The sequence below is a fragment of the Balearica regulorum genome, chromosome 3 (genome assembly GCF_011004875.1).
Source record: "Balearica regulorum gibbericeps isolate bBalReg1 chromosome 3, bBalReg1.pri, whole genome shotgun sequence".
Lineage (NCBI taxonomy): Eukaryota > Metazoa > Chordata > Aves > Gruiformes > Gruidae > Balearica > Balearica regulorum.
This window is the reverse complement of record NC_046186.1, coordinates 12691802-12706208: the sequence shown is the minus strand read 5'-3', so window position 1 is coordinate 12706208 and position 14407 is coordinate 12691802. Positions and strand designations below refer to the sequence as shown.

The 14407-nt window shown below is 40.7% G+C and overlaps 1 protein-coding gene across 1 annotated transcript; it reads left to right on the top strand.

Moving 5' to 3' along the window:
* The first annotated feature begins 13366 nt into the window (after positions 1–13366).
* On the top strand, positions 13367–13882 carry MSGN1 (mesogenin 1). Its single transcript, XM_010303651.2, has one exon. The coding sequence runs from the start codon at positions 13367–13369 to the stop codon at positions 13880–13882; it is 516 nt and encodes a 171-aa protein (XP_010301953.2).
* Positions 13883–14407: the final 525 nt, after the last annotated feature.

The following is a 14407-nucleotide window of genomic DNA, read 5'->3' as shown; positions in this document are numbered from 1 at the left end:
ATTGAGAGTTGTTATAAACCTAAGTGCTACTGACAAAACAGTGAACTCAGTGCTAGATTCAGCACTTTTTCCTTCAGGAAACAAAACACTTTAACTTTTTCAAGAAAACAAAATTACGATGGGTGACAGAACCACTCTTTGCACAGTTGTCTTGCTCATGTATGCTGCATCGTAGCTACTATCAGTACTGAACTTAACTTAATAAGATTAATCACATATCAAACTTTAAAAGTTCTTTAAACCCAAGCCTTGTCTCCATCCCCCACCCCCATTTCCCCTGATGGAGTTGGAGAGATTCTGTCACTTCCAAGACAGCTGGAAAAGGGACATACCTTCGAAAATTTTGCTCCGTGAAAACAGCTACCTATACTGAAATTCCACCTGATGGATATTTAAAGTGAATTACCTGCCTGACTAAAATGTAAAGAAAGAAAAGAAGCTAACCAGGGATATTTTTAATGCCAAGATAGTGTAGAAGTAGCTGTTACCATTTATTTTATTTTATTTTAATATCTTATTTTAAAATGCAGTTTGCTCTGCTAGAGCGCCTCCCCATCCAAGCTCGAAGCCAAGTTAGTTGTCCTACCAAGCGTTCTCGGCAAAGGTTGGATCTGCAGCGCGCTGTGGGTATTCTGTAGGACACGGGGGGAGGACCTCTGAGCGTGGTTGGCTTTGAATAAGTCTGCGGGCAAATTTACCAGATGAACCCTTACGTACTGTCTTCTCCCGACATCCCAGTGCTGCCCTGGCAGTGATACCACATCACAGATAACGGATGGAAGTGATAGCACAAACCCTAGAAACTGTCCAAGTTTGGTCTCCTGCAAACCCATGAAATTTGGGGCCTCATTTCAGGTCAAATTCAGGCTGCCTTCCAGTCCAACGTGAATTCCAGGTCTCAGAGCAGCTTTAGCCTTTAAGCCTCAGTCACTCAGCTCACTGCGATGTCTTGTAGACATTTTCTTTGCATCTTTTGCACTGGTGAACTGAATTTGCTGCTTGATCTGCAGCTGGGTGGAAAACAGCCCTGTGCTGGGGCTCAGATTCCCCAAAGCCTGGACTTTGATGGACCAAAGGGCTTCAGGAGTTACAGCCATGTGCACTCCTGCTGTACAGGAGCTGTGTTCGACTTTTCATCCAGACTAACATGCTGCTAGATTTTGTGATTGTTGAATGACATCTTTACCAAATAAGACCTGCCAGTTAGAAATATGGGAGATGGTCTATTTTCTTCTAATTAGTTACAGGGCGGATATCTCAGTATGACCCAGGAAGACACTGCTGGGATAGACAGCATCTTTCATATGACATGCTGCTGAAGGAGTGGGCAATTAGCAGTTCATAGATGACTCTATGGCACTGGGACAGTTATATTAGTTGCATTTTTCTGTTTTCTCCCAGTATTACTGTCAATTGCCAACTGTTATGGTGGTTAGTATGCTAATCATAAAAGTTCATAGAATGTGTTACTCTGTTGTCCTGTTTTATGAATATTCTTTTTGGCTTTACCATAAGAAAACACACATGGTTAAGAGGTTCTGAGATATAACGTAGGAAAAAAGCAGGAATCACATTGATATTTTTTGGTTTGTTTTTTGGGGTTTTTTTTCAGTTGAAAAGTCTGGTTCTGTTTTCCAGAAAAACCCCTATCCAGCACCTTCCACATTGCAGTCTCTGGTGTTAGTGGTTGGGAAGGTGGGCTGGATGGTATCCCATAATAGTTGCTTGATTTCCATATAGCAGCCTAGCAGATTTCATAAATAATTTTTAAAAAGCCACTAGTGCTTTTCTTGTTCTGTTATCTATAGCCTGCCACTGAGGACATTCCTCTCCCCGCACTGATAAGCTGAAGAACATAACTGTGTGGAAAGGGGCATGTGGGTCTTGAGGTGCTTGAGTTTGTACACAGAACTGAAAAATTTGTTCAAGAAAATTATATTTCTTGCAATAATAGGAGTGTGGATCTTGCAACATCTTAGTGATAGCATATTTAGCTTGTAAAATACCAACAAATCAAGTTTTGAGGTTTTTTTTTTCTTTTTTTCTTTCTTGTAAATAAACCAAACCCAAACGTTTTGTGCTGGGAGGCCATGAATTAGAGACACAGAAAAAATGACTATATTGGCATCATAAATGTCTTACCAACTGCCAGGCCACTCTTACAACAGAAACGCAAGATTTGGAACCACTTTGACGTGACAGTGTACGGGGAAAAGCTTTCAAAGCTGCAGGGTTCCCCTGGCGTGACACGCGGGGAGGTATCTATGTAACCTTGTATAGCCTTCTTGTATGAACTCACATAACCTTGTTGCTTGCCCCTGGGAAAAAGACCCTAGTTTATATAATGTATTTAACCGATCATATAATTCAGAATATAATAGGTGACTGTGCAGGGCCAAATGTTTCAGAGGGGGGATATATCAGAATGTTGAGCAACAGAAGAGCCAGTGAGGTACAAAGTGTCCCTGGTGCAAATAAAAGTTTCCAACACAGATGTTGTGGGGAGTCTCCCCAGACCCAGCCACGGACACCTGAAGATGCTGAGCTCAGGGTCCCCAGTCAGCTCCCCTCAGACAACCCCTCCACCATCCTGACTCAGAGCTTTCTGATCAAGGCGAATCCTCTTTCGAAGATGCCAGTAAAGCTCACTTAACAAAACCTCTCTGCAGTTGTTCAGTTAACAAAACAGAGTGCCAGGATTTCCCCTTATAAATAAAGATTAATGCAATTTGTTTTTTTAACTCTTGCTCTTCCAGTCAATTAGATCAATCAAATATTCTACTACGATACTGAAACTATCTATAAAAACCCCAAGACATAACACCTTTTAAGAAAGTAATTCTGTTTTCAGAATGTCAGCCTAAAATAAGGATGAGTATAGCATCTATCATCTGGATAACACACAGTTAGGAAGTGCACATTAAAAAATTCCCCTAAATGTAATTCAAGCTAAGAAGCCAGTTGATAATGGTTAGTACATAAATCACAGTAGCTCATAGTTTGGCAATTATAAAGAGTGGCTTATTGTAAGGACTCTTTTAATAACCTATTGTCACAGAGCTCAGTTTAACTCTAATAGCAACATTAGGTGATCACATATTTTATTTTTGGATCATTTGAAGAATTTGTTATGCAGATATTCTGATTAGTGGGCTATTGGACCATTAGCCAAATAAATCTAAAGGTAATAAAACTCACAGGAAGATAAATGACTTTCTTTTCCTTGTTCTTTTCAGCCAATTCAGGCTAATTTAGGCCTTTCACAGAATAGTGATAATGAAGGATTTGTTCTCAGCAGTGCTATGGCAGGTGATTTGCATTTGAAAGTTTGACACATTTATAGGCCTTTGATCTTTTCCCTCCAGTGATTGTACCCCTGGTTGGACACCTACATGCACGTTTTACCAGGTGGAAGACCTAGGAGCAAAAGCAGCTCTGAGAGTCTCTCTGAAGAGGTACCCTAGAATATATAAGTATACAATTTGTGTCCAGAAAATTTTCTGTTGCTGAATTTGAGTGGCCTTTATATAACACAAGACAAAATACATTTGAACTTCTTTCATTAGAGTTTCTTTTAAGTTAGAGAAAGTCCTCATGGGAGATTTTAAAGGAATACAGAGTCTGATGTAAAGCCCACTGAGCCGTAAAGGTTGGCTTCTTCTGTAGGTTTGAATTTATTGTTGAAATGGAACTTCTCACTGTAGGACACTTCAAGAATTTTGGCACCAAGTGAACTTGAGAAAAGACTGTGACAGCCAAGGAGTCATTTCTGAAATATTATTTAAATCTTTGCTTTGTTATTAAAAAAAAACCCCAAAAACCAAAAAACCCAACAACAACAACAACCAAACAAAAAACCCCAAACCAATTAAAAAAAAACAAACCAAAAAACACACACACAAAAAGAAAAAAAAATGAAAAAAACAGAAAGAAATTAACTCCCTGGGCAGAAGAGCTGTCTTTGGGCTAGAAGAGAAAGCCTTGAAAAAAAATCAGGGTGCTACTGACACCATGAACATGTGTGGACAAAATCAAGCATACAATCTAGAATATATAAAGGATGTTCTTAATGTTTACTATTTGATCCCAAAATAAGTAAGGAGTCAGAGGATTCAGGAGGATCATAGCTGAATCTTTGAAGCAGGACTACTGTATCCCTCATGATTGTCTAAAATTTAATATAACCAGCTGATTTCTCTGCTGGATGATAATGGCTAATTCCAGGTCTGTGAGACAGAGGCTCATTTCATTCTTATCTCAGACTTGATTCCTAAGGTAAGCTGGGTTCACTAATTAAAAAATACCTGCATGAATTTCCTTCCTGTGCCGTGAACAAATGATATTTCTCCCAAATGAGCTTTTCCTCTGAAAGAAGACAAGGCTTGCTAGGTTCCTTGGAGGAGGACAGCCTGTCTGTCTGATCTCAGGAAAACCAAGGACGGAGGTGTCTGACCAAATAGCTGCCTTCAGGCTGTATGTTCTATTTGGGACCACCCTGGAATACTCAGCCTTTTTAAAGCTATGTAATGAGTATTGATTAGCCATTGTCTGAAGTATAATGAAAGTAGCAGGGACTATGTAAATGTTAGCTTACTTTATATGCACATTAATAGTGGGTTGTTTTTTTTTTTTTCTTCCCTCTCTTTTAAAAGATGCTCCTTCAATCTAAGAGTTAACCTCACCTTGAATGTACTTGAAAATTTGGTTCCTGATACATTTTGTTCTTCAAAAGAGAGCACTATCCATCTGTGTTTCTTTGCTTTCAACTCATCACAGAGTATGTATGTATGTCAGATACCAGATAAGAGCAGGAGACTGATGAATGTGCGTCCCAGCCTGACAGGGCAGGTCAATGTCAGGAAAATGGAAGTTTCTTTTTTTTTTTTTTTTTTTACTGCAATCCATTTGCCAGTATTTACTTTAGAAATCACTTCTCTGGGGGCTCAACTGATTTAAAGCCATATTACCTGGAGAATTTAGATTTAATTGTTTTCTGATACTGTCTCCATTTTCTACAGTATTTTGTAATAGTACAGCATCACGAGCTTTAAATTGACCACTGCAGTGGGCATCACATAGAAAAATCTCGCAGAGACGTAATCCCTCCCCTTACAGAATCTGTAAGTAGGGAGAGATGTGGGGGAGCAGGAGCAGAAGATGGGGGTCTCTATGATCATGCGTGTCAGCAGCAGGGCTGAGAACAGGACATTTGTAACCTGATTTCCCATCCATGTGACTGTGCTGCTTCTCTGGGCAGCACTTTCCTGTTCTCCCTGGTTTGCAACAAACCGGACCCTAAGAGAGCAGAATTTTAGCCAGGACCAGCTGCCCTCAAGATTTGCATCCCCACTGTTGTAAGATCTACCTGCTTATTCATGCATGCGCTGATTTTACACATACCAATTACCCTTAACTAAGCAGGAACATAGGCAGGGTGCAAACCAGATGTCTGTGCCTCATCAGGGTGACGGGGTGGCCAGCAGCATACAGTTACATGGGCTCTCAGAGTGAAGGCAAGCTAACCATTTGATTAATAATCCCTTTTCCCCCACTAGTTTTACATTTTTACCTTCTCTTTGTTTGACCTCATAGATTTATAAGCTTGACTTACTGTCCCATACCTAAGTTTTCCTGGTAGGAGTTTACGTTTTTTTGCTCTCTCGTGTGTTTCAAAAATAGAAATGAAAATAATATAAGAGTTTTCTAAACAACGGTGGCCTTAAGTCAATGACTTCTTGCAACTTTACAACCTTAACTGAGCCCCCATCTATAACTATATACTGTAACTATACTGTAACTATTTATTTGATAACCTGTGCTGTGCTTTGGACTTCCTGAAAAGCCTGTTTCAAGTGGATAATTAAATGTTTCCTACTTCTAACATTAACTTTATCCATGCAACTGAGCAGATAGAGATGTATGATTTATATGGGCAGGGAATGTTAAAAAAGGCATCGTGTTCTACTGCAAGTATCAAGAAGCACAAAAAAAGAATGAGAAAGAGGCTGAAAATCAAATACATGAAGCCTTTAAAAAAAAAGGAAAAGAAAATATAGGGAAAGAGTAAAAGAAATAATGTTTAGACATTGATGGGACAAGCTAGAGGTAGAAAAATTGAGAAGCGGTGGAAAATAAAAGCTGATCATGAGACAAAGAAAGGGAGCAGGGTCTTCAGTGGTGGAGAATACAGTCCTCTGCGCCATGTCCTTGTCACCCAAACACAACTGTCCAAAATATAACCAGGCGGGAAAAATATCGGTCACTTGTATCACCAGAAGTACAGTGGGAAACCTATAAATGAATCATGGGAAGGTCAAAGGCTTGTAAGACTCAGAACTTGAGTTGTCTCTTGTGCTCGTTGTCTCTTTCTTCCACTGTGAATCTCAGTGAAGAGTTTGGTTGCTCTCCTTTCCCCTCTCCCATCAGGTAGTTGCAGGCAGCAGTAAGGTCTCCCCTGAGCCTTCTCGTCTCCAGACGGGACAGACCCACCTCTCTGGACCTCTTTCTGTACATGATGTCCGCCAGCCCCCTGGCCAGCTTGGTGACCCTTCTCTGGACTTGCTCCGGCCAGTCAACCCACCAGGTTCCCCAGGTCTTTTTCTAAGAAGCTGCCTCCTGGCCAGGCACCCCAAGCCTGTGCCGCTGCGTGGGATGATCCCACCCGGCGTAGGGGTTCGCATTTGCTTTCCTTGCACCTCCCAAAGCTGCTCCCGGATCATTTCTCCAGCCTAGCCAGGTCCCTCTGAATGGCAGCTCTGCCCCGCAATATATTAACCACTTCCCCTCAATTTCATATAATCTGAAAACCTGCTGTATGTGCAAAGTTTACCTGTAAAACATTGGGAACTATTTCACTCAAATGTATTCATGGGATTGTTAGAACACTGAGTTTAATTTGTTAGGCAAAATTCTTGGAAGCATTCAGAGCAAATGCAAAAAAAAAACAAACCCCAACTTAATATGCCATTCATGTTCATCTGTAGACTGAAGGACAGACTTGTTTTTTGTGGGATTGAATGTGATTAAAATTAAGATTTAGCAACTTGCCTAGAAATTTATGATTGCAGTTTAAAATCAATGGTCCTCACCCGCGGGTTAACCACGTGCTTGTGAAAGGTGGCTTGAACAGGCATGCTGCACTTTATTTCAGAATGTGAAATATGTAAGAGCTAAATAAAATTTGTAATCGAACACTTGTATGTTGTCTCTTACCCAGACTATTGATCCATTTTATAATTATTAAACTGAACCGCAGGCTGTGCCCAGAGCATGACTTCATTTAGCACCGCGATGAAACATGGTTTCTATTAGCAGCACGCGGCAATTCTGCACATCAGTGCTAGGACACGGAGGAGGAAGAGATGAGTAGATACTGATGAGGAGGTTTGCTGGATGAAAAGGAACAGCCTGAGCTGAAATGTAATCACGGCAATTGAAAAATAGCTCCCTTCACAAACACCCAGCTTCAGCTGTGCAGCCCAGCTGGAGATAGTCACAACTGAGATTTAATGCAATTTTCCTGGCTATTGGAATTTCTTGTAAGATTTACCTGGTTTTGGAAAATTCATCATGCTGCAAAATGGACCATGTAGAGCACAAGGCACGAAAGACCACTGTAATAGCAGGAAAGCAAGAGTACAGACCTTGAACTTCCTCTGGGACCCTTAGGTGCTGTCCTAGTTTTTTTAAAAAGTCCTGTAAAACCACAAGCACACATGGCAAAAGCAATCATGAAGCTGTTCATGGGGAGCGTAAAAGAAACACTTGGAGATAAACTATATTGTACTGTATAATTTATTAAATTTCAATGCATGCTTTTGGGTAGAAAAGGAGGCATTGCTGATGATCTTGAAATATTTGCAACAGGTAACCCTCCACCTCTCCCATGAAAAGCTGAAACACATCAACTTCATTACAGTAGACAAAATTTTTTTGAAACCAAATGTGAAAGCTGCTGCAGTGAAGCTGCAATAAATGATAATGGAGTTTTCCTACTGAAACAGCTTCTATTAATGTTATAATATCTGTTACTTTTCATTTTCTGAGCAAAATAAACCTCGTTAGGCTCTCATTCCACCCCCAGCTTTGCCCTTTCCTTCTGGCTGAAGTAGCGAGTAGACATTAAAGACCAACCACACAGTCGAACCTCCTTTCAACTTCTGTTAACAGGGGTATTAAAAAGACATTCCTAAATATCAGCTGAAAACCACTAGGTAATAAACTCCCTACTTAAAAGGTGGGTAGGTGTAAATTCCACACGTAGGCCTTTTCATCTGGGAAGCCAGTTGCTTGGAGATCAGATGTTTTAAATGAATTGCGGAGCTGATGTCACTTGTCAGTCGATGGAGACTGCCACTATTTAGAGGATCAAATACTTACATTTGAGGATGTAAAGCAAATAGAGGGGTCCTGATCCTGCCAGGGCAATGCCAGAGAGATGCTTGTCACTATGCCAAGCCCTGGTGAAATCAATGATACTCACTTGATTGTTTCTTCTCCATGAGCAGACTCTCAGTTTGGCATTTTGGAGTTACGTCCTTGAGAACATTAAAGGTTTTAAATGTTTATGGTAGGATTTTTTAACAACACTAGAACTAGCCTATTTCTGGTCTTAATACAAAGGAAGACATTTTCTCTTGTGCTAGCCAGAGGTTTGTTTGGCCAAAGGTAGTAATAACAATTAGACATCCAATTTACACGTGGTTTTCATTAATTATAGTAAGGGTTGTGGGCTCCCTTCCACAGGGCTGAACAGTCCTGGATCAGTCTTGGTTCTTTTGCTGCCTTCTTTCCCTCTGGGATTTATAGCTGGATGTTCTTCCGTATTCTTTGGCATATTGACCTTAAAAAAAAAAAAAAAAAAAAAGTCTGTATTTATTGACCAGCTTGCTTACCTAGAAGTCGTGTTTATTTCAGTCGAGATAGGACACAGATTAAACTATCTTCCACATGTAGAAAAAAAAGCTCAAAGTGCACTCATTTAAAAAGAATGCATCTATCTGAATGGAGCGAAAGCCTTAAAAAGGAGAGAAGCATCGTCTGGTGGCTAATGTGACTCTGGATAACAAATGTGGTGGATCCTTTCCTTCCTTTATTGCCAGCTTGGGCATAAACCGAGGTGTTCAACGCGATTTCTCAGAAGTGTTGAACACCTGCTGCGTCTGCTGAAGTTAGTGAGACCTGCAGCTGCTCGCTCCACGTTTTATATATAGGCGATTGACCCCTCATCCGTGCCTCTCCAAAGCAGGATGGTGACAGCCACCTCCGCGGTGAGTGGGCGGCGGAGCAGCTAATGCTTGGGAAACCTCTTGTTAAGTAAGAGGTGAAGTGACATTAAAAGCTTTTGGGGGACAGATATTTTTTCATGGTACAAACTGCAAGATGAGGCTTTATTGTCCAAGCGCACTACAAGGATATTGGTATGATCTGCTTCTTGTCAATAAAATAAGACTGGACTTCTGTCCTAATTGTAAAGGAAGCTGACTGTTATGGGATTAGTGCTGTTGAAACACATTTATCCATTTTTACTCTGTTTCAGCTTGCATTTTTCCCATCTGATATGATTTTTTACTTATTGTTTTGTCTGCTTCTCCTACCAAACTCACCGGTTGGTGAAAATATATTCTAGAAAAAAAATGTAGATCGTTCTTTAAATAACCTTACACAAAAAATGCATTTATCTACCATACTTGTGAATGACAGCAATTATCTGGACTTATTTCAAATTTAAAACCTGAATCAGACACATATGGAAGCTCTAAAAAGTTTCTATTCCATGGATGTTTGGGGTTTTTAAATGACAAAACTTTTGCTCCTTCCATGCATTCATGCTTCTCCTCCCTTCTGTAATGAATTCAGAAATACGAGCAGGGAATCTTTCATTTTAAAGGAGCTGAAGATTGAGATGTTAGCCTTTATATTGCAGAATACATTACTGAACTGAAAATCAGAAATATCAGTCAAGCAGAAAATTCCTTATCATTTTTTAAGTGTCAGTTTGTATTTCACTGGTGTTAGCCTCATATCTCACTACCCTTCAATGTTTTGACGTTACTGACAGACAAAAAAAGGAATACCTAAAATTTGTGAAAGGTAAAATAAAATAAAGATTGCAAAGACTTTCCCCCCCCCACCCCGGATTTACTTTCTAGGAAGGTGCCACCTGAAAGACTAGACTTCCTTAGGTCTTCATCAAACAGTCATAGGGCATAGAAAAATAACCATCATGTAGCCATGCTGTCCTCTGGATGGTACTTTTTAAAGCCCTGCAATAAAACAGGACTGTGAACTGTTCTACCATTTCCAGTAATTTCTGCCTGTTATAATTGTCTCTACTTTGCAAGATAATTTCCTACCTGAGGATTCTCGTACTTGTGGGTGGAAACACAGTGCTATCCAAAACTAACTAATCCACGAACAGCTAAGAAGTACCCTGAGACTGTTGACTTACAGAGGCTATGGATCATACAGGGACTGTGGAGAGAGACCTCACGTAACTTCTCAGTTGGGCCGACACTGAGGCACGCTTCACGCGAGTACGTTTTGGGAACCTGGGGGCTGTGGGTACAAATGGGAGGTTATTTCTCAAAATTGAAAAACAGGATGCACAACTGCAAGACAGTTTTCAAGTATGATCACTAACCCTGTATTATTTATAAGCTTATAAGATTCAGCGACTTTTTCATGTAACCAGAGCAGTTGTCCACATACTCTGATATCCTGCCTTGGTCGCTCTAAACTCAAACGATATAAGAAAAGATATAGCTATTGCTATAATTTGCATTACTCTTCCCTGACTAATCTCATCCCAATTCCTATGTATTAGAATACAGAGATGAAATCTGACTGTGTTCACCTGTCATTTACAGCAATGATATCTTGGACATACACAAAATCTTTTCCCTGTTGGGGTCTGAGCAACACTTTCTATGATTTACCCGTAGATTAGAGATATAAATTAACTGACAGCATGCATTGTTTATAGTCAGCAAAGTGACTTGTTGAAATTTCTGCTCCTAAATTTGACTGCATTTAATTATAATTTGATTCCAAAATCAAAACTGCTGAGCAGAACAATTTTTATATATATCCTCAATGTGTATTTTTAATATATTTATATACACACACACACATATATATATTTGCAAGCTCCTTTTTCTTGGCACACCCTGATAGAAGTTCTTCCTCTTCCACCTCCCCCTCCTGATTTTTGTCTATTATTTGTAGACTTTTAATTGTTGTGTTTATCAAAAAAAGGGAAAGACACAAAATAAGAGCAGGGTCCATGTCAAATGGAAAAGGCACTATAAACACAAATATGGGGAGCAAAAGAAAAAAGGAGTGGGAGAGAGATTTTAACTGAGACAAAAACAAGTCCCCTGTTTATGCTAAATGAGACCTTACGTCTAACTTGTGGCCTTGTGATCACTGGCCTGGTGCTCAATGAAACTCATTCAGTTCACTGAAGTCGCAGCAAATATGTTGTTCATATTGTCTTAATTTTAATTTGTAGTTGATTTTGTGATTCTTAGGACTGTTTCAGCTCATTTTCCTTAAAGAAGGAGTAAAGGAGAGCTCAGGATACGATCGGGTAACCATAAATCCCAAAGCAATCCTGACTGTGGTGAACTCGGTGCCCTGAGTTTCTGCGTGGGGTAGATGCCATCATGGCCAAACTGTCTCAGCCTGGGTGGAAATGCTAAAATCCTTCACTTTCTGTTTCTTTCTTATTCATCTCAGCATAAAATCAGTGAATCTCCCACAAGCAGCTTCCTGATGTTTTGATCTCAAACTCACAAAAATTCAGAAGAGCATTTCTAGTGACTATGATGAGTCTCGGGTTGTTGTTTCGGAGGGGTTTTTTGTTTTTTTTTGGTTTTTTGGGTTTTTTTTTTCTGGGTGGCTGTACTGAGGGTTTCACAGCCAGGAAGAAACGGTGTGGTCCAGAAAGCTTAGCTTGCTTCAGCTCTGTGCTGTTCATTTCCCCCTTTTTCAGAGTAGATTATGGTGCACACAGAGATTGTTACAAAGAAGGAATCTCTAAAATAAATTCTACTTTTCTTTTTCCTCCAGGTTAGCACTCTTTCTCCCCCTCTTGCATTATGTATTAGATTTTGCTTCTGTTATGGGCTGATACGAACTCATGGCTGGCAGCCGAGCTGCTCAGTAGAACTGCAGAACTCAGAAGTTTTGGACAGTTTTCCTGGCTCTCCTAATGATTTGCTGTGTGATTTTGGGCAAGTTACTCCTTGCCTCTGCTTATCCATTTCCCCAGAGTAATAGAGGCCATTAATCATCATTGTAAGCTGTTCTGAAGCCTAGAGATGAAAAGTGCTCATTATTAATGCTATTAATTTATAGGATATACATTTTCACTTGAACTGCCTAACGTATAATTTCACTGTTGCATTGAGTCAGGGCTGGAAAAGGGGTTTTTTTTGGCAAAAGAATGGATTCCTAGAGGTAGAAAATTTTACAGAAGCAGCTTCTAGTCTTCTCTTACACGCATATAACCTATATATTACTTTGAATTAAGTTTCTAAAACATTTGTCTGGGCCCAAAGTTTATACACTGTGTATTGTATTTCCTAGACTTTTTTTTTTTTTAATTACATTTTCCTATTTCTTTTTTTAAAATGGGACTTTGCCTTTGTTTACAATTACTGATTTCCTTTTTTATTTCCCAGTCATGATTTAAAACAGCAAATGAATCTACAGACTGCAGGTTGCAAACCAAAGCAATCCAGAGAGAAGTTGCAATCTCCTGAGAAGAGAAATCCACAGAGCTGTAACACACACAAAACCAAACAAACCATTTTTGACTTTCACAATTAAGATGCAGATAATGAGAAACTACTTCAGCAGCAGCCAGCACTGATCAAATCATCACTGCTGTAGTGCCATTGCCTTTGGTTACAGAGAAATAAAAGCTCAATGGCTTAAATTCAGGGTTTGTGTTAGCAGTCGTTGTCTTTAAATTCTACATCTGTAAATTGTTTTTTAAAACGGTCAATTTTCTTTTTCCTCTCTCACCACTTATCCCCCTAGCGCAATGTTAAACGTGGATGCGCAGCCTTAATTGGTTTAGTTGCAAGAAGATAATCTTTTTTTCCTCCTTTCTTGCTGTTGCCTGTTAGCTTAAAGGCTTTTTAGCTGAAGGTTGATAATTATCACTGAGAAGAAACTAGCACATCAGGAGTTCATTTTCCATCTTAGCACTTGTGGCGCTCCTTTGAACTCCTCTCGCCAAACCCGCGTTCCCACTCTGTCACTTTCCTCCCTCCATCATAAAAAGGTCTCGGCAGCCGGCGGCTGCAGCCTTTGCTGGCGGGCAGAGGGCATTGCTTCTCCCGAGCACTCCTCCAGCATGGATAAATTGCACGAGACGTTGATAAACATGGAAGACGCTTTGGGTTCAGAGCACTCCGTCTGCTTATCATCCTGGGACTGGAAAAGCGCCGCCGGGTCTTTCGAGCTGCATCCCGTCTCGTCTCCACACAGCTTATCCCCGACGCCCTCCTTCGAATCCTACTCCTCGTCCCCTTGTCCGCCGGCGGCGGAGACCCCCTACGGCAGCGGTGGCGGCAGCCTGGTGGGCTACAGCCTGGTGGACTTCCCCCCCGCCTACCTGCCCAGCCCCGGGCAGGCTCGGCTGCCCAAGGGCACCAAGGTGAGGATGTCCGCCCAGCGCAGGAGGAAGGCCAGCGAGAGGGAGAAGCTGCGGATGAGGACCCTGGCCGATGCGCTCCACACCCTGCGCAACTACCTGCCCCCCATCTACAGCCAGAGGGGACAGCCCCTCACCAAAATACAAACCCTGAAGTACACCATCAAGTACATCAGCGAACTGACGGAGCTCCTCAACAGTGTCAAGCGGGCATAGACCCCACCTGGAACACATGCCCCGGCACGCTCAGGGTCTTTATAAACAAGAAAAAAACAGCAAAATTTCTTCCTCGCCAGAGTATGGTGGCACGGGGTGCGAGAGGAAGACGGAGCGAGGGAGGGAGAGTGAGGGCTGCTGTTGTACGTAGGACACGATGCTGGAAGGTGATGTAGGATTGCCTCAAAACCTGAGCTGCAGGTTGCTGAGACAGAAGTCTTGCTCTTTGCTTTTTTTATGTTTTTTGGTTTTTTTTTTAAATAAGCTTCTGAGAAATATTAAACCTAGTCTGATACAAAAGTAAAAAAGAAAAGCCAACTGATCTTCCTAGGATTTTACATTATCACTGTTCTGACTGATCTTCTGTTTAATAAGGACAATAGGTTTTAAACTGAAATTTAAAAAAGTAAATGACAACACTATAGGAATACTAAATGTATTGATTTGTAGGCACTTTAAATATTAGGATAAGGAAGAACATGTATAGTTAGTTCAAGTATTGTCTATTTATCCATGTTTCCACTG

Coding starts and splice junctions, on each gene's coding strand:
- MSGN1 (XM_010303651.2), top strand. CDS start 13,367: ATGGATAAATTGCACGAGACGTTGATAAACATGGAAGACGCTTTGGGT.